We start from the raw sequence: 25,528 nt of genomic DNA, 5'->3' as shown, positions 1-25,528 counted from the left end.
AAGATTATAAAATCAGCCACGGACAAACATTCTCAAACAGAGGGTAGTGCATACAGCCCAGTACATCACTGGGGCCAAGCTTCCTGTCATCCAGAACCTCTATACCAGGCGGTGTCAGAGAAAGGCCCTAAAAATTGTCTAAGACTCCAGCCACGCTAGTCATAGACTGTTCTCTCTGCTACCACACGGCAAGCGGTACTGGAGCACCAAGTCTAGGTCCAAGAGGCTTCTAAACAGCGTCTAACCCCAAGCCATAAGACTCCTGAACATCTAATCAAATGGCTACCCAGACTATTTGCACTGCCCCCCCCCCATACGCTGCTGCTACTCTCTGTTATTATCTATGCATAGCCACTTTAATAACTCTACCTACATGTACATATTACCTCAATTACCTCGACTAACCGGTACATCCTGTATATAGCTTCGCTATTGTTATTTTACTGCTGCTCTTTAAATATTTGTAACTTTTCTTTCTTTAGGTATTTTTCTTAAAACTGCATTGGTGGTTAAGGGCTTGTAAGTAAGCATTTCACTGTGAGGTCTACTACACCTGTTGTATTCGGCACGTGACAAATACATTTTTTAAATTTGAAACAACACAAAATGGTTGCAAATACCACATTTATTCAGACTTTGTCCCTAAAAATATTGAAAAACAATATAAGCAATAAAAACATAGGCATTGGATAGAATATGGCAAATACTCAAGCTTCTGATGTGTCCATATAGATTGACTTAAATATCAAGCATTGAGTTGGATTTCTACATGTGATTCTGGTAGTTAAAATACATTACACACTTGACTACATTTACTTTATAAAATGTCACTGTACAATAAAGGTTTCCCATGTGGCATATGTATACAATGTATTGTAAAGAAAACCTTTAACTAGAACTATAAAGACAAATTATAACATAACAAAAAGTAATACATTGACTTTCTTTATCCAAAAGTTTCTTGTATGTTCAAAAAATGTCCATCTTCATGATCTATGGAACTCAATAAATGAACTAGAATTCTTATGTATATCCAATAATAGTTGTGTTTGTGATGCATCTTCAAAATGGGCAAATCGGTGTTAACATGTCAAATGTTACAAAAAATATTCCTCTCTCAAAGCAGGTTTATCAAATCACAGCTCAAAGGGGACACCTGCTGGTCCATTAAGTAACTGCACTAATGAACATTCTGACTCTTTCACTATTCTCTCTTGCACTCTTTCAGGAAGATATTCAAACCCTTTATCTCAACACTACCAATTTAACATTCAAGTCCAAACTTAACATGAAACAAAACATGTTGCTGGTTCAATACATGAGAAGTAATGCCAAGTGTACCTACACTAAATCACGTGGATGTGGTGCTACAAAACAATGACTAGCTGTGAAAATCCTCAGCAAATGATTAGCAACAGTTGTAGAGTTAATCAACATCAGTAACTTCCATGCATAGGAAAAATGGCATTCATACAAAGAAAAGCGGCCAAATATTTTGCTAAAGTTACAAAAATATCAACATTAATAAATTAATCGTATAACTGCTACTATGTTTTCCCAGTACCCCTCTAATTTTCAAAAGACGTAAAGAAACGATAGTTGAATTATAGACATCTTTTTGAGGCTAGAAGAATGGTAGCCCTTGTGTGTTGTCAATTTTCTCTCGCTCTCTCGTATGCATGTGTATGATGGAGCCATGTGTTCATAGCAGGCTGGCCAGGCTGGTTGTCGGGCCGTTCTGGGCTTGAAACTGCCCAGGTGGCGGGCCGTCCGTCCACTGTCACAGAGAAGAGAGATTAATATTGTTAATTACCCATCTGAGCCAGACAGACAACAGAAACACAGCTAAACAACCTATATTATCTATTTACAATACACAACTTTTACACCAGTAATAATTAAAGATAAAAAGTTAACAAAGATCAATTGATATGTACGCTGATTAGGTTGTGTTCGGGGAGGCTGCAGGCAGCAATGTGGTCCTGGAGAAGCTGCTGGGAGAAGTTCTGGTGCATCTGAGCAGCTTCATGGGCATCTATGGTGTTTCCCAGAGCCTTGTTCAGATCTACAGGGACAAGACAAAAATAGCATGGTCAAGGAAACCTACATCAAATACTTTAAGCTTAGTAGGGAGCATTGAAGCTCAATCCAAAGACAAAAGAAATGCACAGGTAGGGACGTACCTTTTAAAAGGGCCGAGGACCACAGCTGGACAGACATGTCAGGGATCTTGCTGGCCAGCTGCATCGCTGGAACCACCATGTTGTTGCTTTCCTAGAGAAAAACAAAAACATATTGTTACGCAAGCTACAGTTGAAGTCAGAAGTTTACATACACCTTAGTCAAATACATTTAAACTCAGTTTTTCACAATTCCTGACATTTAATCAGAGTAAAAATTCCCTGACTTACGCCAGTTAGGATCACCACTTTATTTTAAGAATGTGAAATGTCAGAATAATAGTAGAGAGAATGATTTATTTCAGCTTTTATTTATTTCATCACATTCCCAGTGGGTCAGAAGTTTACATACACTCAATTAGTATTTGGTAGTATTGCCTTTAAATTGTTTAACTTGGGTCAAACGTTTCAGATAGCCTTCCACAAGCTTCCCACAATAAGTTGGGTGAATTTTGGCCCATTCCTCCTGACAGAGCTGGTGTAACGGAGTCAGGTTTGTCAGCCTCCTTGCTCACACACACTTTTTCAGTTCTGCCCACAGATTTTCTATAGGATTGAGGTCAGGGCTTTGTGATGGCCACTCCAATACCTTGACTTTGTTGTCCTTAAGCCATTTTGCCACAACTTTGGAAGTATGCTTGAGGTCATTGTCCATTTGGAAGACCCATTTGCGACCAAGCTTTAACTTCCTCACTGATGTCTTGAGAGGTTGCTTCAATATATCCACATGATTTTCCTTCCTCGCGATGCCATCTATTTTGTGAAGTGCACCAGTTCCTCCTGCAGCAAAACACCCCCACAACATGATGCTGCCACCCCCATGCTTCACGGTTGGGATGGTGTTCCTCGGCTTGCAAGGCTCCCCTTTTTCCTCCAAACATAACGATGGTCATCATGGCCAAACAGTTCTATTTTTGTTTCATCAGACCAGAGGACACTTCTCCAAAAAGTACAATCTTTGTCCCCATGTGCAGTTGCAAACCGTAATCTGGCTTTTTTATGGCGGTTTTGGAGCGGTGGCTTCTTCCTTGCTGAGCGGCCTTTCAGGTTATGTCGATATAGGACTCGTTTTACTGTGGATATAGATACTATTGTACCCGTTTCCTCCAGCATCTTCACAAGGTCCTTTGCTGTTGTTCTGGGATTGATTTGCACTTTTCACACCAAAGTACATTCATCTCTAGGAGACAGAACGCGTCTTCTTCCTGAGTGGTATGACGGCTGCGTGGTCCCATGGCGTTTATACTTGCGTACTATTGTTTGTACAGATGAACGTGGTACCTTCAGGGGTTTGGAAATTGCTCCCAAGGATGAACCAGACTTGTGAATGTCTACAATTTTTTTTTCTGAGGTCTTGGCTGATTTCTTTTGATTTTCCCATGATGTCAAGCAAAGCGGCACTGAGTTTGAAAGTAGGCCTTGAAATACATCCACAGGTACACTTCCAATTGACTCAAATGGTGTCAATTAGCCCATCAGAAGCTTCTAAAGCCATGACATCATTTTCTGGAATTTTCCAAGCTGTTTAAAGGCACAGTCAACCGAGACTTCTGACCCACTGGAATTGTGATACAGTGAATTATAAGTGAAATAATCTGTCTGTAAACAATTGTTGGAAAAATTACATGCACAAAGTAGCTGTCCTAACCGACTTGCCAAAACTATAGCTTGTTAACAAGAAATTTGTGGAGTGGTTGAAAAACAAGTTTTAATGACTCCAACCTAAGTGAATGTAAACTTCCGACTTCAACTGTACATACACAAATACTTTTTCCCGCACACGTTGAATAAAATGTATACTATACAGTAAGCTATGGACCCATACATAATTTTTGTAAAGGGGCAGGGTAGATGTTCCTCACAAAATATCCATTTGTGACCATTGTGGAGTGATCTTACCCTGTGGTTTCCCAGTACATAGAATATATGGCCTAGCAGAACCAGTGAGCAGGCTGTCAGTCTATTCAGGTCCTCCGCGTTTGACATCTTCAGAGTTTCTCTAAGGAACCGTCTGCAATAAGAATATCATTATGAAATTACTTATTTCCTCAATTCCCACATAAAATTTGAGGACTTATGGGACACTTCTCAGCAACTCAGTAAAAGAGGAGGTGGGGGAGACTCACTTGGCCTCGTTGTAGCGTCCTTGGAAGAAGGACAGGAGTCCTCGGATGTAGAAAGCTGCAGCGCGGAGACAGTGAGAGCTGCAACACAATCAAACAAACAAGTCCGTCAGCTTGTAGTCAAATACACCATCTCAGCAACGGGCTGCATTCTTAGCCTTAAAAAAACAAGGTATTTGGCTCTGAGAATGTGTTTGGATTACAAAACAAAATTGAGCAACCATTAAAATCTCTGTGTTATGCAATACGTGTTTACACACCTCACAGGAAAGTTGTGATCAGGGTTTATCCTCTCAAGGAGACTGTAGAGCTTTAAAAGAAACAAGGTTAATACAGTTGACAATACTTTATTTTGAGTAAAAATGAATAGTGTGTGTGTCTACTAACCTCCTGGTGTCTGTTTCCTTCCCTGATGTAGACGCTGGCCAGGTTTGTCACAATGAACGCCCACAGCTCCTGGTGTGTGGTTAGCTGGAAAGGAAACACCCACAGATTAACTTACTATCCAAAACGTGACAATGTAATACATATTGAACACATGCAGAGAGAACTCGTATAATAAGTTTAGCGTTACGACTTACGTCACTTACCCGCAAAGCGGCGGTGAACTGTGCCTCTGCGTTGTCCATACAGTTGACAGATATGCAATACAGGCCCTGAAAAATGGAACAGCATATAAAGTTAAAAGAAGGGAGTTTTAGAGTTCCAGTTAGAGAAGTGGGTGGTAAACTGTTATTCAAAATAGTGAATTGAGGGTATGTATTCTGGGTGAAGGTTTCAAATACTTACTAGTAGAGTGTGGAGTTGGGCAGCGTGATTGGTGAATAACCTGGGGGACTGTTGGCACAGTTGGCAGACCTGGGAGATCTGGGATATGGAGAGAGAAAGTCACCATCTCAACTGTCAATGGGCATGAAATTGCCCATCATATATTCCAGTAGCTACTTTGATTGAACTTTTAAACATTCCACTGTAACTTCGCACAGTGTTTATGTTCAGAGTGAATGAGTAAAACAGAAATAAGATTGGTCCATGGAAGCTTCTACATTACCTCTTGTAATGCAGTAGCCTTGTGACCAGTGACTAGCCGACACATGATGATGTGCTCCAGCAGAATGACCTGGAACGTTGAAAGGATGGGACTGCTGTCCAGCACTGAAATAAGGGCGGGGGGAAACAAGACGTTTTAGACAACAGTGGGTGTTAAAGAGATGATTTTGATAGTAGTACAGGAAAGAGGTGACACATGTGGGCTTCAAATCACTTACTTTTTAGTTTCTCAAGCTGCATGAGTGCTTTGTCTGTGTATTTCTGTGCCTTCTCCAAATACCCTGCTTGCATGGAGTGCATGACAGTCACCTGGAACATATAGAGAACAAGGTTATTACCATGTAACATGTTGCTTTTACCTATCCAATCCTTTCAGATCTGCACCAATGTCTCAGGGTAATCAGTCCTCAGGTATCAGATGAAAAGGGAAAATATGGGGCTCACCAGGTAGACGAGAACACACATGTGTTCCTTGGGCAGCCAGTGGAAGAGGTCAGCAGGGTTACTGGGCAGGATCTCATCATCATGGAGTGTAGAGATCGTCTGTATGCACTGCTGCAGCTGCTTAAGACAGGGCTTCACACTCTTCACCTGCAACATAACATGGAGGTGGTCAATACCAGTGAAGCTGTTTCAACTAAACTACAAATGAGTGGGAAAGCATATAGGCTATCTTGTCCAGGGGTGCATGACTACAATCTTGGGTGTTATTGCCCTTGTAGACCACAGTTAGTGCATCGGTGGTTTCGATCCAGCCTGACAGGAGTCTTTACCTGTCCGGCATCCAGGTAGTGTGTGACCTGCAGCACCAGGAAAAATACCCTGAGAGACTCTTTCTGGATGGGGTTTCCCTGCCAGTTCTCCACGATCGTCCCGCACAGCGTGAGCAGAGGGTGCACCTCCCCCAGCTTCCTCTCCATCAGTAGGAGCTGATACACAGGATAAACAGAACATTACGGTATGGATTCTCTAGTGCAAAATATTAGTTTATACCCATGATATAAGCGCATTGCATACTTAAGATATCTGTTAATATTTACTAAAACACATATGACATAAAAAAATTCTGCATTTTCATAAAATAATTTGAGACTTACCATTCCTTTACTCAGGAGGAACAGCGCCCTGAGAAACACACATTGCATACTCAGCCGACCGTTATAAAAATGTTTTCATTAAGTTCACTGGAGGGCATGTTTAACATAACATCTACTGTATCTTGTTTTACTGATTATTAAATGTGGACAGAAAAAGTAAATAGTTCAGCGCAGCAAGGTTACGGTACCTGGTGTATTCCGAGCCCACCACTCTGGCATACTCAGCACCGACCCCTAGGAGGTCACAGGCAGACACAAGGTCTTTCTCCAGAGTGTGCAGTTGCTGATAAATGAAAAAAAGAAGACACATTCAATGCACTGCAATGTAAAGGCTTACAATCAAACATCCAAAAGAGACAAGTCAATTCAGTCAGAATTTGCAGTACATCTTACAGTACAACATACCGCAAGTTGAAACAGCAGGCGACAGTGCCAATAGGGAGTTTGCTGTGAGATCTGGATTGCCTTTCGCAGTAAAGGCTTTGCAGAATCTACCAGATTCTGAACACAACAAATATAGAATCAAAACTACTCGACCTTACACTTGAATGAAAACATGTTTGTCAAAATGGGTCTCCAGACATTGCAAAAGCAGGAAATGTATTTTAGCTTTATTTACCGGTACCTGCTGACAATAGAGTTCTGACAAAAGACTTGCTGCTTCAAATTTAACATCTTCAAATTGTGGGATCTGAGATATTCTGTTAAGGATACCACTTAATTGACATTTAACACAGAATTTTACTATCGAGACATAATATACCAGATGGAACAGCAAACACGGAACTGAGAAATGTTCTGCAGAATTGCACGACATTGTAATGCTAGTTACTGTAGTGTTGGCGTTGAAACCATAGCATTGAAAAGGATACTTGTTGTGATATTAACCACTGAAAAAAAATAGAAAAGAGGAGATGTTAGAGACAAAATACAGTACAATGTTGCATGCAGTCAAAGCAAGCAACAGTAGTAGCAACTTCTAACACATTGAACGAGTGAAAGATGTGCAGGCCTGCCGGCTAGGCTATCATGCTAACAAATTATCTTCTGAGTCCAAATACCTATGACTGATACCAGAAAGCCAGGCTTTAAAGCTAGTTATCGAACTTATTACTGTTCCCATTTCACTATTCAAGGCCTCGATCAACGCATCTCTGGTTCCATCATCGAGCTTTCCTAAACTCTCCCTCACCGCTTTCTCCAAGTGGCTCCGCGCCAGCTCGCTGTTCTTCGTATGATGATAGAGCACCGAGCCGAGTTGAAGGTGAGTTCTGGCCTCCACCCTTTGCGGAGGTTTAAACTGGAAAACCGCTTGAAGACAATGCACACACAAACGAATTTTGGGTGGACTTGAGGTGCGGAAATGTTCTGCAAAGCCAAGGAGGGCGAGGTACCACGACTCCGGGGCCTCTACGTTGGACGCCATTTTCCCGAAAACAACAACAACAACAAGTACTGAACGCTGTGTCAAAAAAAACGGAGTGCTGTGTCACCCTCGCGTGATTTCGCGTGGAGTCCAATGTTCGGTTTGAAAATATCTATGGGACTTGTAGTCCAAAACAATTGTACGTGCCCTCAAATTGATAAACCCTTGAAAGACAATAATCTCGTGCGCGAGCAAACTCCAATAATTTTTAGGAAAACAACACCTAAAAATAGGCCATCACCTTCCCTGTCGCAGTTTGGCAGCTGTTGTTTTCAATCACCTTGGAAAAAATCGTAAACGCTGAGATAGACGGACAAGTTGACTGATGTGTTGACCACAGATATTGACCCAACGACATCAAACAGACAGAGAAATGTGGCGACGGATCTCGGAAGACGACAGAGGAGTTGAACACAATGTGAAACATTGCTGAAGATTGTTCAAGATTGGCCGGATTTGCAACAAACACACGTACAGTAATCAAGATTAAGGGCGAGGAATTCGTATGCGCATTCATTTGCACTTCTTTATTTTTAGCCCAAGTGGTGTGCGGCTAAAGTGGTGTGTAGCAATGTTTACTTTTTCACTATTAACGTTTCATTATTTATTTAGATTATTTTGCAGGGATTGGTGAGTGTCTCATAATAATAGTACATCATATATTGTGTTCATAATAAGTAAAAATGTTACATTTAGTTGGGAATATTCTAGAATGAATTACATAGCCAATTGTGATGTACTGTTTTATTACAGAGGAAATTAAACAGTATGTAGCTAGGTGTTAATTATTTTCTGTTACTTTGCGAATAGGGAAGTTGATACATTTAACAGTGTATTTATTGAAGGTGACACAGAGCTATATGTTGTTTATCATCATGTTTCTATCTCCTGCAGTGGATTGTCTGGTGTTGACTGACTGTCATAGATACTGGGCGTCGTCAAGGGCACACATGGCCCATACAGTGCAGGACCACCAGATGGCACAGCCCCAGGCAGCAGTGTTGTCTCTCCCTCCCTCCGGCCAGGCTAAAGTGAGCACCCCTCAGCCCCTACATCATGGGTTTTCCCTGATGCAGTAGCCTAACAGCAGCCAGGCAGGCCTACATACCACAGAGCTGTTTATAGCAGGAACATGCAGGCCAAGACCAGCCAGCTGGAGGCTGCCAAATATGTTTACCAGAACAGCAAGTAACCTTTGGGTAGTATGGGAGACCCTGGGACATGGGTATGGGGTTAGAGTGGACTAGACTGCATGTTTTATCTTTATTTATTGTTAAGTAGTATCAAATGGCACTGGCAACATTAGTCATCACTAATTTGGGGCTCCCGAGTGGCGCATCGGTCTAAGGCACTGCATATCAGTGCTAGAGGCGTCACTACAGACCCTGGTTCGATTCCAGGCTGTATCACAACCGGCTGTGATTGGGAGTCCCGTAGGGCGGCGCACAATTGGCCCAGCGTCGTCCGGGTTAGGGTAGACCGTCATTGTAAATAAGAATTTGTTCTTAACTGAATAAAAAAAGTCGCTGTAATGCAAATTCTTCAGTTGCCCAAGAGTGCAACAAAGAGCAGTACAGAAGTCGGTCACCATAAAAAGCAGTCTCTCTCGAGATCTGCCTACCTCAATGGCTGCACAAGTCAAAACTTTCCAACCTACGCATTGCTGCAGACTGCTTGAAAATTCCCAGTGTGGCCTCAAAATACTTATCTCCCTCTGCATCCTAAACATACCTTATCAGGGATTTTATTGGGTCCACCGTCCAATTAACTTTTACAACCCACACCCTCACACACACATTCTGAACCAGCTAAGAGATTATCTCCACCTCCAGTTAGAGGCAAGTAAAGCTGTTTATGTCTGGAGTGCTGTACACTAAAGTAGCCTACACGATACAATGACATAATGGCGCATTACTGCTCTGCAGATCATATGAAGTGTATAGTCATGGAGGAGAGGTTTACTACAGTCTACTGTAGAATGGGTTAGACATCTGTTGCAAGCTAGTTCAAATTACACCCTGGCAGTACTCCAAGAGCATGAGAAACCTATATGTGATACCTTTAGCCCAGGGGTCTCCAACCCTGTTCCTGGAGAGCTACCCTCCTGTAGGTTTTCACTCATTTACATTTAAGTCATTTAGCAGACGCTCTTATCCAGAGTGACTTACAAATTGGAAAGTTCATACATATTCATCCTGGTCCCCCCGTGGGAATTGAACCCTGGTCCCCCCATGGGAATTGAACCCACAACCCTGGCGTTGCAAGCGCCATGCTCTACCAACTGAGCCACACGGGACCACAGTTGTAACTAACTTGGTTGAGTTTATCAACCTATTCTAATTAGTAGAACCAGGTGTGCTAGATTAGGGTTACAGGATGGTAGCGCTCCAGGAACACGGTTGAAGAGCCCTGCTTTAGCCTGTATCTGCAGCCAGTGATCATGACATGTTATAGTCTCCATTACTGCTGTAGTGTTTATTTCTTGTATTTCAACTTTATTTGACCAGGTAGGCCAGTTGAGAACAAGTTCACATTTACAACTGCAACCTGGCCAAGATAAAGCAAAGCAGTGCTACAAAAACAACAACACAGAGTTACACATAAACAAACGTACAGTCAATAACACAGTAGAAAAAAATCTATGTACCGTGTGTGCAAATGTAGAAGAGTAGTGAGGTAAGGCAATAAATAGGCCATAGAGGCGAAATAATTACAATTTAGCAATTAACACTGGAATGATAGATGTGCAGATGATGATGTGCAAGTAGAGATACTGGGGTGCAAAAGAGCAAGAAGATAAATAACAATATGGGGATGTGGTAGTCGGGTGTGCTATTTACAGATTGGCTGTGTACAGGTACAGTGATCGGTAAGCTGCTCTGACAGCTGATGCTTAAAGTTAGAGAGGGAGAAATAAGTCTCCAGCTTCAATGATTTTTGCAATTCGTTCCAGTCATTGGCAGCAGAGAACTGGAAGGAAAGGCAGCCAAAGGAAGTGTTGGCTTTGGGGATGACCAGTGAAATATACCTGCTGGAGCGTGTGCTACGGGTGGGTGTTGCTATGGTTACCAGTGAACTGAGATAAGGCGGGGCTTTACCTAGCAAAGATTATAGATGACCTGGAGCCAGTGGATTTGGCGACAAATATGAAGCGAGGGTCAGTCAACGAGAGCATACAGGTCGCAGTGGTGGTTGGTATATGGGGCTTTGGTGACAAAACGGATGGCACTGTGATAGACTACATCCAGTTTGCTGAGTAGAGTGTTGGAGGCTATTTTGTAAATGACATCTCCGAAGTCAAGGGTCAGTAGGATAGTCAGTTTTACGAGGGTATGTTTGGCAGCATGAGTGAAGGAGCCTTTGTTGCGAAATAGGAAGCTGATTCTAGATTTAATTTTGGATTGGAGATGCTTAATGTGAGTCTGGAAGGAGAGTTTACAGTCTAACCAGACACCTAGGTATTTGTAGTTGTCCACATATTCTAAGTCAGAACCGTCCAGAGTAGTGATGCTAGTCGTGAGTTATGGAGTATGTTTATGACTGATATAATTTCAAAGTGAATTTGTCTTTTGTGTCCTGTGTGAAGTGGAACAATGAGTGTTTCTTTCTGTGTGCAGAGATGGACAGTGTTGGACTCCCTGCTATGTGGAGCATTGGCAGGAGCTGTGGCCAAAACAGTCATAGCTCCTCTGGACAGAACCAAGATCATCTTCCAAGGTAAGGCCATTTCCCTGGATGAACATGCACTCAGAATATAAAGTAGGGGTTCCTTTCGTAAATATATACTCATTTAATTGTTAGTATCTTTGCCTTAATACTTATTTTCCTCCTTCTCCTACTTTAGTGTCTTCACAAAGATTCTCTGCTAAGGTGAGTTTATTATATAACTCGCATTAAAATTAATAAAGATGTACTGTATGTCTTCCCAATTGGCAGAGGCTGGCAGAGCAGGATTTAATGGTGTTATCTCTTAGATGGGAATGTTATTTGGTCACTTGGGTGTGTGTTACTTTTTAATCTGTCTGTCTGAAGCTGGATGACTCAAAACATTGCTATTTCAAAGGTAATGTTCTGTATATTAAATATTAGAATGCTGAACAGTCACATATTCTCTCCATGCTGCCATAAGGGCGAATCCTATCTTCCACTTAAATCACATTGTCACATAGTCTCCCATTGACGTCAATGCATGACTAAGTGACAATTTGAAGTTAGGATTCTCCCCAAGGTGTCTTGTTGAGTTAATAATAATAAATATAGCTGCAAGCAGCAATTACCTGGGGTCCAAGCCTTTTTTCCCGTTTAGCCCTTTTCTCTTTCTCAAATATTACGGCCTTATTTTACATAATCAGATTCGGTTCAGGCACAACACCAACAATTCCTCACTGTCCAGGGATGTCTGTCTGAAAGCTGCATTGGTGAGATTTGAACCCGGCCCGCCATGGGATGGCATGTATTACATTTCTATGGTTGAATTTTGGCTAGGCTACTTTGAAGCAAGGTAAGACATTCCTCATTATTTGAGGTAAAGTAAAACGTTCAGGTTTAAAACAATTATACTGCCTCAAGGTCACATTGTAAAGTGGTGGGTGACTCTGCTTACCGTTGACTATAGCCTATGCACTCGAATGGCGAATGGGAGTTGCGCTTTAATTCCAAGTTGAGATTGAGAAATAAAAATAGTAGCTTTTTTAATCGTGGCCATCAAAAAAGTTTTTAACACACAATTGCATTTAGAATTATAATCTTTTGCGCAATGACTGGGCTTATAAAAGCATGTTTCACTCCAGTACCAGCTTTTTGAGGAGGTGCTCTGACAGGTGATAGGCCATTCCGCTCCTCAAACTAGGCTGTGTATGCTGTGCGCGTGTGACAAGACACATGACGACTAACGAAAATACAAAGTCGGCAATTTAATTCCACACAATTATGCAAATTAACCTATAGACTGATAAGCATGGTCAATATATTTTTCCGGCGGCTAACCATTAACATCCTTAGTCCATTCCCTCAAAGAGCGACTTAAATTGTCAGGCCCAACCTCACTCAACTTCATTGGCTCACAACGGCCATGACGTTTAAGATATCAACTTAATTTATAATCCATTTACAAATCTTGGTCTATAGATGTTTAACACCAAGTTTTGGAGAAATCGGTTTAGTGGTCTCTGAGGAGATGCTGTCGAAAAATGTAAAACCTTTTGAAGTCAATTGTTTGTAGCGCCACCATTTGGCCGAGACTGGTTACACCACGTGTAACCAGATGTATTCGGCCACCAATTTACATCTCCCACCAAGTTTGTAGGTCTTACCATTTAAGAGCTATAGCTCTCCAAAAATAGGAATAAAATGTATAAATGTAATGTTAATCCTAGCAATTATAATAGTGTTCCATCCCTTTCAGGGCTTGGACCCCTAATAATAGTAAAAATAATTTGGTAGGTGCTTATATTTCTCCTATTTCACACCCGTACATGTGTGATTTGGAAATGTTTTTTTTAGCATATTCCACTCTCAATGAGACACCCTCGGAGAGTGGGTTCAGGACCACGAATGTCTTGTTGAGTTAGTGTTAAGGGTGTTGTGTTGCTGTGTACCCCCCCCCCTCCAGGAAGCCTTCAGACTCCTCTACTGTACATACATGAAAGATGGCTTCCTCAGTCTGTGGAGGGGCAACTCTGCCACCATGGTGCGGGTCATCCCCTACGCTGCCATCCAGTTCTGCTCCCACGACCAGTACAAGAGAATCCTGGGGGAATCCTATGGCTTCCAGGGAAAGTGAGTAAAGTCCCCCTCAGTGAAAATATTTGAGAATACACATATGTATCATGGCGCCGGAGAAGATGGCTCACGTTTTACGTGCTCCTAACCGAATGTGTTTTTTTGTTCATTTTTTAGCGTTGTTTGTAACTTATTTTTTTACTTATTTTGTACACAATGTTGCTGCTACCATCTCTTATGACTGCAAATAACTTCTGGACATCAGAACAGCGACTACTCACCACGAACTGGCAGAAGCTTTTTTTTCCTTTAACGAGCCCGACGTGAAGAACATACTGCTTTCCCGGGAACAGGCCCAAATCCCCGTCATTTGCGAGAAGACAGAGAAAAAGAGGACGGAGGTCGGGCTGCCTTCTGAGAATTTGTAGGCAATCGAATAAACCCCCACTGCCTTCCATTCTTCTAGCTGACATGCAATCATTGAAAAATAAAATCGATGACCTACGAGGAAGACTAAACTACCAACGGGACATTAAGCTTTAATATCTTATGATTCACGGAGTCGTGGCTGAACGACAACATTATCAACATACAGCTGTCCGGTTATACGCTGTATGGCAGGATAGAACAGCGGCGTCTGGTACAAGGGGCGGCGGACTATGTATATTTGTAAACAACAGCTGGTGCATGATATCTAAGGAGGTCTTGAGGTTTTGCTCACCTGAGGTAGAGTATCTCATGATAAGCTGTAGACCACACTATCTACCTAGAGAGTTTATCTGTATTTTTTGTAGCTGTTTACATATCACCAGAGACCGATGCTGGCACTAAGACCACACTCAATGAGCTCTATTCCGCCATAAGCAAACAGGAAAACGCTCATCCAGAGGCAGCGGTGATATTGGCCGGGGACTTAAATGCAGGGAAATTTAAATCCGTCTTATCAAATTTCTATCAGCATGTTAAATGTGCAACCAGAGGGAAAAAAACTCTAGACCACCTTTACTCCACACACAGAGACGTGTACAAAGCTCTCCCTCACACACCATTTAGCAAATCTGACCATAATTCTATTCTCCTGATTCCTGCTTACAAGCAAAAATTAAAGCAGGAAGCACCAGTGACTCGGTCCAAAAAAAAAGGTGGTCAGATGAAGCCGATGCTAAGCTACAGGACTGTTTTGCTAGCACAGACTGGAATATGTTCCGTGATTCTTCCGATGGCATTGAGGAGTACACCACATCAGTCACTGGCTTCATCAATAAGTGCATCGATGACGTCGCCCCCACAGTGACTGTACGTATATACTCCAACCAGAAGCCATGGATTATAGGCAACATCCGCACTGAGCTAAAGGCTAGAGCTGGGACTCTAACCCGGAAACTTCTAAGAAATCCCGCTATGCCCTCTGACGAACCATCAAACAGGTAAAGCGTCAATACAGGACTGAGATTAAATTGTAATACACCGGCTATGGCAGTCCTTGGATGTGGCAGGGCTTGCAAACCATTACAGACTACAAAGGGAAGCACAGCCGAGAGCTGCCCAGTGACATGAGCCTACCAGACGAGCTAAACTACTTCTATGCTTGCTTCGAGGCAAATGACACTGAAACATGCATAAGAGCACCAGCTGTTCTGGACGACTGTGTGATAACGCTTTCCGCAGCCAATGTGAGTAAGACCTTTAAACAGGTCAACATTTACAAGGCCGCAGGGCCAGATTAATTACCAGGACGTGTACTGCGGGCATGTGCTGATCAACTGGCAAGTGTCTTCACTGACATTTTCAACCTCTCCCTGTCTGAGTCTGTAATACCAACATGTTTCAAGTAGACCACCATAGTCCCTGTGCCCAAGAACACTAAGGTAACCTGCCTAAATGACTACCGACCCGTAGCACTCACGTCTGTAGCCATGAAGTGCTTTGAAAGGCTGGTCATGGCTCACATCAACACCATTGTCCCAGAAACCCTAGACCCACTTCATTTTGCACACTGCCCTAACAGATCCACAGATGATGCAATCTCTATTGCACTCCACACTGCCCTTTCCCACCAGGACAAAAGAAACACCTATGTGAGAATGCTATTTATTGACTGCAGCTCATCGTTCAACACTATAGTGCCCTCACAGCTCATCAATAAGCTAAGGACCATGAGACTAAACATCTCCCTCTGCAACTGGATCCTGGACTTCCTGATGGGCCGCCCCCAGGTGGTAAGGAAAGGTAACAACACATCCGCCACGCTTATCCTCAACCAAGGACCCCTCAGGGGTGAGTGCTCAGTCCCCTCCTGTACTCCCTGTTCACTCATGACTGCACTGCCAGGCACGATTCCAACACCATCATTAAGTTTGCCGATGACACAACAGTGGTAGGCCTGATCACCGACAACAACGAGACAGCCTATAGGGAGGAGGTCAGAGACCTGGCCGTGTGGTGCCAGAACAACAACCTCTCTGTCAACATGATCAAGATAAAGGAGATGATTGTAGACTACAGGAGAAGGAGGATCGAGCACGCCCCCATTCTCATTGACGGGGCTGTGGTGGAGCAGGTTGAGAGCTTCAAGTTCCTTGGTGTCCACATCACCAACAAACTAACATGGTCCAAGCACACCAAGACAATTGTGAAGACACAACAAAACCTATTCCCCCTTAGGAGACTGAAAAGATTTGGCATGGGTCCTCAGATCTGCAAAAGGTTCTACAGTTGCACCATCGAGAGTATCCTGACTGGCTGCATCACTGCCTGGTATGGCAACTGCTCGGGTTCAGACCGCATAGCACTACAGAGGGTAGTGTGAACGGCTCAGTACATCACTGGGGCCAAGCTTCCTGCCATCCAGGACCTCTATACCAGGCGGTGTCAGAGGAACACCAGCGACTCCAGCTACCCTAGTCATAGACTGTTCTTTCTTCTACTGCACGGCAAGCGGTACCGGAGCGCCAAGTCTAGGGCCAGGAGGCTTCTAAACAGCCTCTACCCCCAAGCCATAAGACTCTTGAACATCTAATCAAAATGGCTACCCAGACTATTTGCATTGCCCCCCCCAAACCCTCTTTTACGCCGCTGCTACTCTGTTATTGTCTATGCATAGTCACTTTAATAACTCTTCCTACATGTTCATATTACCTCAATTACCTCAACTAACCGGTGCCCCCGCACATTGACTCTGTACCGGTACCCCCTGTATATAGTCTCGCTATTGTTATTTTACTGCTGCTCTTTAATTACTTGTTCCTTTTATTTCTTAATTTTTAAACTACATTGTTGGTTAGGGGCTTGTAAGTAAGCATTTCACTGTAAGGTCTACACCTGTTGTATTCGGCGCATGACTAATACAATTTGATTTGATTTGTTAATGTAGCACCGTCCTGAACTCTGGTGGTCATCATCAGCCTCCAAGGCAATCCTTCAGTGATCTTTCTTGAACAGAACAAACCATTTTCTCTTGTGTGAAAAAAAAATCATAATAATACAATGATATCCATTGTCGAAACCATAGCTGCACTCTAATGTAATTTGATCTGTCTGTTTCAGAGCCCTTACTCCTTTTCCACGTTTCCTGGCAGGGTCGTTGGCTGGCACCACAGCTGCCATGCTCACCTACCCCCTGGACATGGTGCGGGCCAGGATGGCAGTGACACCCAGACAAATGTAGGGCTCTCCAATAACACTCATAAATGTCAATCTTTGAATGTATAAACATACCTGCACACAGGGCTCTAAAGTGCGACAAAAAAATGCGACCAAATATTTTTTGCTGTGCGACCAGGAGTTTTATTTTGGGAGCACTGTGTGACTATGAACAAAATCTCCCATAATTGTTGTTTCCGAGTGTCTTAAAGAAACAAACGAGTGCAGATGTGTTAGCGTGATGGTTGCAGAATTACTACAGCGAAAACAGCTAGCTTCCTTCTAACCCAACCAAGATCTGACCTATATTACCGCCTCAACATTTTTATATTTCTATAGCGAATCGCATTGACCACATTTTACATTCATAAACCATTTTGTGGGCCATTCTAAAACTACTCAAAACCACACAGTTTCTAAACCCAAAGGCGCAACATCGTGAAACTACGGGAACACTTGCGAAACAGACCAAGCAGACTAAGCCAGGGTTTGGGGTTTGAGAAGTCAATGAGAGAAGTGAAAAATTAATCCATAGTTGTTCATTTTCTCAATCTAAAGACACAACCTAGATTCTAGCGAATGTCTTAAGTAGTTAAACATGTTATTACTCCAACCTTGTGAAAGTGATTTTCGTCAAGAAATTACTTTATATTGAGGAGTGCCTTTGATTTGACGGCCTGCACATGAACAGTTTGGCGCGATACGAAAGTTAGACCCGATGACGTGTTTCTACCCATGAGTTTAGCTAGCCAACTTCGCCATGCCTACAAGTGTGATCTGGGATTTATATTGAAGAAGCAGTTTCTGCCTATCTTCATACTGTACTGTCTTTGTCCAAACATTTGGGGCCATAGAAAAGAAAGGACAATGGATAGATTTTTCAGGAGATCAATGATCGTCAATACAAACCTTACGTTTTTAAGAGAATGTGTCCAATTTTCAATGTAATGAATCTCAATAGGAAAATAGGGATTCATACACAATGTAGAAACCTACTATTCCACAAGTGACTTTGTCATTTCAATTACAGATATTCATATGATTTATTTTAGCTTTTATAATAAATTAATGTGTTTAACGGTGTTACATATTAGTTAAAGGCAAACAATTTATTTATTTCCCTGTTTAACTCTCTTGCAGATAAACATGTGCCTTACAAAAAACGAAGGTTAAAAGACCGATGCAATCCATGGTTTACTCGTGAATTGTCTGAAAAATTACAGGAAAGAAATTTAGCTTGGGTTAAGGCCAGATGGACTGTTTCTACTTCTGATTGGCAGTCCTTCAGACATTTGAGAAATAGATGTCTATCCCTGTTTAAAATAACAAAATCAACATGCTTCTTGAATTGTGTATCTGAGAGTGGTGGTAATCTAGCCAATTTCTGGAAAGTGGTCAAATCTTTGAAACAAAACACCCCCTCATTTCCCCAGCAGGTTTTGACAGCCTCTGCACCCAATCTAGACTAAATAGAAATGTGTGATGCTTTTAATAAGCATTTTGCCTCAGCTGGCCACCTGTTTGAAAGGATCATCTCTGAAAATCTAATGACCTCAAAACAGATTGTAGAGAATGATGCATTAACAGACTAATATACTTTATTTTTTATTTCAACCCTTTGATGTCAATGATGTACAGTTGAAGTCAGAAGTTTACATACACCTTAGCCAAATACATTTAAACTCAGTTTCACAATTCCTGACATTTAATCCTCGTAAAAATGCCCTGTTTTAGGTCAGTTAGGATCACCACTTTATTTTAAGAATGTGAAATGTCAGAATAATAGTAGAGAGAATGATTTATTTCAGTATTTCTTTCTTTCATCACATTCCCAGTGGGTCAGAAGTTTACATACACTCAATTAGTATTTGGTAGCATTGCCTTTAAATTGTTTAACTTGGGTCAAACGTTTCAGGTAGCCTTCCACAAGCTTCCCACAACAAGTTGGGTGAATTTTGGCCCATTCCTCCTGACAGAGCTGGTGTAACGGAGTCAGGTTTGTCAGCCTCCTTGCTCACACACACTTTTTCAGTTCTGCCCACAGATTTTCTATAGGATTGAGGTCAGGGCTTTGTGATGTCTTTGTTGTCCTTAAGCTATTTTGCCACAATTTTGGAAGTATGCTTGGGGTCATTGTCCATTTGGAAGACCCATTTGCGACCAAGCTTTAACTTCCTCACTGATGTCTTGAGAGGTTGCTTCAATATATCCACATAATTTAACTTCCTCATGAAGCCATCTATTTTGTGAAGTGCACCAGTCCCTCCTGCAGCAAAGCACCCCCACAACATGATGCTGACAACCCCGTGCTTCACAGTTGGGATGGTGTTCTTCAGCTTGCAAGCTTCCCCTTTTTCCTCCAAACATAAGGATGGTCATTATGGCCAAACAGTTCTATTTGTGTTTCATCAGACCAGAGGACATTTCTCCAAAAAGTACGATCTTTGTACCCATGTGCAGTTGCAAACCGTAGTCTAGCTTTTTTATGGCGGTTTTGGAGCAGTGGCTTCTTCCTTGCTGAGCGGCCTTTCACATTATGTCGATATAGGACTCGTTTTACTGTGGATATAGATATTGTTGTACCTGTTTCCTCCAGCATCTTCACAAGGTCCTTTGCTGTTGTTCTGGGATTGATTTGCATTTTTGGCACTAAAGTACGTTCATGTCTAGGAGACCGAACGCGTCTCCTTCCTGAGTGGTATGACGGCTGCGTGGTCCCATGGTGTTTATACTTGCGTACTATTGTTTGTACAGATGAACGTGGTACCTTCAGGGGTTTGGAAATTGCTCCCAAGGATGAACCAGACTTGTGGAGGTCCACCATTTTTTTCTGATGTCTTGGCTGATTTCTTTTGATTTTCCCATGATGTCAAGCAAAGAGGCACTGAGTTTGAAGGTAGGCCTTGAAATACATCCACAGGTACACCTCCAATTGACTCACATGATGTCAATTAGCCTATCAGAAGCTTCTAAAGCCATGACATCATTTTCTGGAATTTTCCAAGCTGTTTAAAGGCACAGTCTACTTAGTGTATGTAAACTTCTGACCCACTGGAATTGTGATACAGTGAATTATAAGTGAAATAATCTGTCTGTAAACAATTGTTGGAAAAATTTGTTGTGTCATGCACAAAGTAGATGTCCTAACTGACTTGCCAAAACTATAGTTTGTTAACATGAAATTTGTGGAGTGGTTGAAAAACGAGTTTTAATGACTCCAACCTAAGTGTATGTAAACTTCCGACTTCAACTGTACATCTATGATGTACTAATGATGATGTACATCTATGATGTACATCTATGATGTACTAATAAAAATAAAACATAGGGCCTGATTCACTTCAAATCTAATTTTATTGTTCACATACACATATTTAGCAGATGTTATTGTGGCTGTAGTGAAATGCTTGTGTTCCTAGCTCCAGCAGTGCAGTAATATCTAACAATACACAACCATACACACATCTAAAAAGTAAAATAATAAGAAATATAGCAATATTAGGACGAGCAATGTCAGAGTCCGGAGTGTAAATACTGTGTGTGTATATACAGTACCAGTCAAAAGTTTGGACACACCTACTCATTCAAGTTTTTTTTTTTTTTTTTTTTTTTTTACAATTTTCTACATTGTAGAATAATAGAGAAGACAAACTATGATATAACATGTAGTAACCAAAAAAGTTTTAAACAAATCAACAAATCATATATTTTAGATCACTCGAAGTAGCCACCCTTTGCCTTTGACAGCGTTGCACACTCTTGGCATTCTCTCAACCAACTTCACCTGGAATGCTTTTCCAACAGTCTTGAAGGAGTTCCCACAAATGCTGAGCACTTGATCAAATCAAATCAAGTTTATTTTATATAGCCCTTCGTACATCAGCTAATATCTCGAAGTGCTGTACAGAAACCCAGCCTAAAACCCCAAACAGCAAGCAATGCAGGTGTAGAACCACGGCGGCTAGGAAAAACTCCCTAGAAAGGCCAAAACCTAGGAAGAAACCTAGAGAGGAACCAGGCTATGAGGGGTGGCCAGTCCTCTTCTGGCTGTGCCGGGTGGAGATTATAACAGAACATGGCCAAGATGTTCAAATGTTCATAAATGACCAGCATGGTCAAATAATAATCAGGAGTAAATGTCAGTTGGCTTTTCATAGCCGATCATTAAGAGTATCTCTACCGCTCCTGCGGTCTCTAGAGAGTTGAAAACAGCAGGTCTGGGACAGGTAGCACGTCCGGTGGACAGGTCAGGGTTCCATAGCCGCAGGCAGAACAGTTGAAACTGGAACAGCAGCAAGGCCAGGTGGACTGGGGACGGCAAGGAGTCATCATGTCCGGTAGTCCTGACGCATGGTCCTAGGGCTCAGGTCCTCCGAGAGAGAGAAAGAAAGAGAGAAGGAGAGAATTAGAGAGAGCATACTTAAATTCACACAGGACACCGGATAAGACAGGAGAAGTACTCCAGATATAACCAACTGACCCTAGCCCCCCGACACATAAACTACTGCAGCATAAATACTGGAGGCTGAGACAGGAGGGGTCAGGAGACACTGTGGCCCCATCCGATGATACCCCCGGACAGGGCCAAACAGGAAGGATATAACCCCACCCACTTTGCCAAAGCACAGCCCCCACACCACTAGAGGGATACCTTCAACCACCAATTTACCATCCTGAGACAAGGCCGAGTATAGCCCACAAAGATCTCCACCACAGCACAAACCAAGGGGGGGCGCCAACCCAGACAGGAAGATCACGTCAGTAACTCAACCCACTCAAGTGACGCACCCCTCCTAGGGACGGCATGAAAGAGCACCAGTAAGCCAGTGACTCAGCCCCTGTAATAGGGTTAGAGGCAGAGAATCCCAGTGGAGAGAGGAGAACCGGCCAGGCAGAGACAGCAAGGGCTTGTTGGCTGCTTTTCCTTCACTCTGTGGTCCAACTCATCCCAAACCATCTCAATTGGGTTGAGGTCGGGTGATTGTGGAGGACAGGTCACAATGTTTTAAAACATACAGATGAGCTAGTTAAAAAGCTAAGATTTATAGGGGGCTTCATTTTTTATAAATAGATCTTGCCTCTCCCTAAATAGCAGGAAGCAGATTGTACAGTCAGTTCTTGATTATGGTGACACTGTTTACCAGATTGCAACAGCCCCTACTCTTAAACCTTTGGATGCTGTCTACCATAGCACCATTAGTTTTATCACTGGTGACAGTTTTGATACTCACCACTGCATCCTGTAACAAAAGGTTGGCTCGTCCCCATTAAAGTGCCGGAGATCAATTCATTACTCCCTTTCTGTTTCCAAAGCCCTACTACACAAACTTACCTAACTTCATTGCGAAAGAATGAGCTACCAAACCCGCTTGACCAATTTAAGTCAATCCTCCTTTAGTTTTAGTGCCCTTCATTGTTCGAATAACCTGCAAAATCCCTTGTATCTTGAGTCCCTTTTGCCGCTAGGGCAGTTTAGGACTCTGGTGTTAAAGGAATTCATTGAGGATTGCAGTTGTTTCGATTTATTGTAATGGTTTATTTGTTGAAAGTGTAGTATTGTACCTTGTATTTTTTAAATTTTATTTGTAAAGTTAATTTTCTTGATTGTGAAAATGTTTGTACTCCGGGCACCATTGTGAATGAGACCCTGGTCTCAATTGGGCTCCCCTGTGTAAAAGTAAAAACAAAACACAAAACGTGCTTCAAAAGTAACTAGACTTCATATAGGCCCAATATATCTCAATACATTTTTTTTTTAATTTTCTGGTGCTCCTACATTTTATGTGGTGCTCCTAACTTTAATTTGGGTGCACCATTGCTACCAATGATTTTTTTTTTTTGAGCCCTGCCTGCACGTGGTTCCCCCTTTGCCCACTTATTCAAAGTTTAACAGGTATATAGGTAATGTTTTTATCCTTATCTAATATCCATATAGGTTAATATCCTACTACTCCTACTACTATCCTACTACTCTTTCTTCCCTACAGGTACAGCAACATTATGCACGTGTTTGTGCGCATTACACAGGAGGAGGGCATTAAGACCCTGTACAGAGGCTTCTGCCCGACCATCCTGGGAGTGATCCCATACTCAGGAATCACCTTCTTCACATATGAGACCCTCAAGAAACTACATGCAGGTACATCCTCCTTTTTCTTTTAGAACTGTTTTAATGTAATGATTAGCTTTTTGATTAAGGGCTTAATTTGCTCTCTCTTTCTCTCCTTATCCCATTCATTTCTCCAGAGAGGACTAGGCGGTCCCAGCCGTACTCCTACGAGCGTCTGGCGTTTGGCGCGTGTGCTGGCCTGATCGGCCAGTCGGCCTCTTACCCGCTGGACGTGGTTCGCCGACGCATGCAGACGGCAGGGGTGACGGGCCAACAGTACGGCAGCGTCCTGAACACCATGAAATCGATCGTGGTGCAGGAGGGTGTGGTGCGTGGACTCTACAAGGGCCTCAGTATGAACTGGATCAAAGGGCCTATTGCTGTGGGGGTCAGCTTCACCACCTTTGACCTCATGCACAACCTCCTGCACAAGTTGCACCAGTTGGGATACTTCACACACTGAGCCAGCAGAGGGAGCCAGAGGAAAGGTTCACTGTTGGGACTAGAGTTGTCGTCCGTCGGTCACAGACACAATATGGATCCTCTGCAAGTCAGATAGGGATTGAAAGGGGAGGGTGGATACTGGACAGACAGAAGGAGGCAGAAGCTGTCAGTTTATTTAAGCGCACATCCTCTGACACACATTAAGCACGCACAGCCAGACCACCCACTCTTGCTGTTGATGGATGGGATGTCTGTACTAAGGCTAAAATAAGTGTCCTCAAACAGGGTAGATGTGTGCATGAGTTTGCAGTATGAGAATGTGAATGATTTTACATTTCCAGTCCTGATATTTGTTTGAGATTGTGGTATTATCTCTGGTAAGGGCACTTAATGTGGCTGGAGATATTCAGAGGCGAAGAACTTTACAATCGGTTCATTTTAGTATGGAATTTGATCAACTATGCTCACAATGTTTTCTGTTGCTTTAAACTGAAGATTCACTTATATTTTCAAACATGCATTGCTGCTTTTTTTCTTGATTATTTCAGGGCTTGTTGCAGCTGTAATCCGCTGCTCTGCTCACTTTTGCATTTAGCATCAACGTTTCATGGAAGAGTCACCTAGTGGGCCTTGCTGCCAGACAATATAATCTGATTGTTGATAGTTTCTTGATTGCTGGTAGTTGGGAATGTAGTCTTGTTCCAAAGAGCTTGTTGCTGTTTTTTTACGGTTAAAAATGTCAATTTTATGACGTGCCAAGATGGAATGTACTGTCAGGAAAAGTATTGCCACCCTTGATAAAGATGAGCAAAAAATACTGTATAAAATAAATACAAGTACTGAGCTATATTGTATGCTCAAAAATGAGAAAATTCTATTTTATACTAATACAATTGCTCAGAGAAAGAGACTTTGTTTATCAAGTAATATTTTTTCTCCAAAAAAGATAGGTCAAAATTATTGCCACACTTGTTTTCAATACCTCTCCTTGCGATGATAATGACACTGAGCCTTTTCTAAAATGTTTTATGAGATTGGAGAACACATTGGGAGGGAACTTGGACCATTCCTCCGTACAGAATATTTCCAGATCCTTGATATCCTTCATCTGCGCTTATGGGCTACCCTTTTCAATTAAAACCACAGGTTTTTCATGTGGTTCAAGTCCGGAGACTGATGGCCATTGCAAAATGTTGATTTTTGTGGTCAATTAACTGGTGTGCGTGGCCAAAGAGCTCAATTGGCATGTCATCTAACAAATGGAGATTGCTAAATGGCTTTGGCAGTTGGTTCGGAACCTTTGCTATGGTCAGATGACATGACAATAAAGCTCTAGGCTTCCACAGAATGATGCATATAAAGATTTTAAAAAACACCTACAGTTCCATATGGTGGTGGATCTTTGATGTTATTGGGCTAATTTGCTTCCACTGGTTCTGGGGCTCTTGTTAAGGTCAACGGCAGCATGAACTTTACCTAGTACAAGGACATTTTAGCCAAAAACCTGATTGCCTCTTCGAGGATGCTGAAACTTATCCACAAGTGGATCTTCCAGCAAGACGATAACCCCAAGCACACATCAAAATCCACAAAGTAATGGTTAATTGACCACAAAAATCAACATTTTGCAATGGCCATCTCAGTCTCCGGACTGGTTTAAATTGAAGAGGGCAGACGAAGGATATCAAGTATCTGGAAGGATTCTGTATGGAGGAATAGTCTGAGATCCCTCCCAA

General features: G+C 42.3%; 2 protein-coding genes across 6 annotated transcripts; one reads left to right on the top strand and one right to left on the bottom strand.

Moving 5' to 3' along the window:
- Positions 1 to 607: 607 nt before the first annotated feature.
- LOC120054752 (MAU2 chromatid cohesion factor homolog) lies at positions 608 to 7,946 on the bottom strand. Of its 5 annotated transcripts, none has more exons than XM_039002327.1 (19): positions 7,643 to 7,946; positions 7,323 to 7,340; positions 7,070 to 7,141; positions 6,856 to 6,951; positions 6,639 to 6,733; positions 6,451 to 6,478; positions 6,127 to 6,282; positions 5,798 to 5,944; positions 5,572 to 5,662; positions 5,355 to 5,458; positions 5,093 to 5,170; positions 4,885 to 4,959; positions 4,691 to 4,774; positions 4,564 to 4,613; positions 4,307 to 4,384; positions 4,080 to 4,191; positions 2,184 to 2,274; positions 1,938 to 2,065; positions 608 to 1,777 (listed from the first exon to the last, which is right to left on the bottom strand). In XM_039002327.1, exons 1-19 carry the CDS (start codon positions 7,874 to 7,876, stop codon positions 1,703 to 1,705), a joined length of 1,812 nt encoding a protein of 603 aa, XP_038858255.1. In that variant the 5' UTR covers positions 7,877 to 7,946; the 3' UTR covers positions 608 to 1,702. The 5 variants fall into 5 exon arrangements, with proteins under 5 accessions (XP_038858255.1, XP_038858256.1, XP_038858257.1 ...); XM_039002328.1 differs by having other exon boundaries at positions 7,076 to 7,141; positions 7,643 to 7,945; XM_039002329.1 differs by having other exon boundaries at positions 4,894 to 4,959; positions 7,643 to 7,944.
- A 67-nt stretch (positions 7,947 to 8,013) lies between these two features.
- On the top strand, positions 8,014 to 24,639 carry LOC120054753 (mitochondrial coenzyme A transporter SLC25A42-like). The gene is made up of 8 exons (XM_039002332.1): positions 8,014 to 8,437; positions 8,771 to 8,907; positions 11,494 to 11,593; positions 11,721 to 11,746; positions 13,488 to 13,654; positions 17,144 to 17,260; positions 23,227 to 23,378; positions 23,486 to 24,639. The coding sequence occupies exons 2-8, from the start codon at positions 8,827 to 8,829 to the stop codon at positions 23,809 to 23,811; spliced, it is 969 nt and encodes a 322-aa protein (XP_038858260.1). The 5' UTR covers positions 8,014 to 8,437; positions 8,771 to 8,826; the 3' UTR covers positions 23,812 to 24,639.
- Positions 24,640 to 25,528: the final 889 nt, after the last annotated feature.

This window comes from Salvelinus namaycush, chromosome 10 (assembly GCF_016432855.1).
Source record: "Salvelinus namaycush isolate Seneca chromosome 10, SaNama_1.0, whole genome shotgun sequence".
In the NCBI taxonomy this organism is placed as follows: Eukaryota; Metazoa; Chordata; class Actinopteri; order Salmoniformes; family Salmonidae; genus Salvelinus; species Salvelinus namaycush.
The sequence above is the reverse complement of the archived record's forward strand: the minus strand, read 5'-3'. Positions and strand labels throughout refer to the sequence as shown.

Coding starts and splice junctions, on each gene's coding strand:
- LOC120054753 (XM_039002332.1), top strand. CDS start 8,827: ATGGCCCATACAGTGCAGGACCACCAGATGGCACAGCCCCAGGCAGCA. Junction 11,594..11,720: donor AACCAAGATCATCTTCCAAG/GTAAGGCCATTT, acceptor CTCCTACTTTAG/TGTCTTCACAAAGATTCTCT. Junction 11,747..13,487: donor CACAAAGATTCTCTGCTAAG/GTGAGTTTATTA, acceptor CCCCCCCTCCAG/GAAGCCTTCAGACTCCTCTA.
- LOC120054752 (XM_039002327.1), bottom strand. CDS start 7,876: ATGGCGTCCAACGTAGAGGCCCCGGAGTCGTGGTACCTCGCCCTCCTT. Junction 6,283..6,450: donor TCCTCCTGAGTAAAGGAATG/GTAAGTCTCAAA, acceptor CCTGTGTATCAG/CTCCTACTGATGGAGAGGAA. Junction 5,171..5,354: donor AGGCTACTGCATTACAAGAG/GTAATGTAGAAG, acceptor TCCATATCCCAG/ATCTCCCAGGTCTGCCAACT.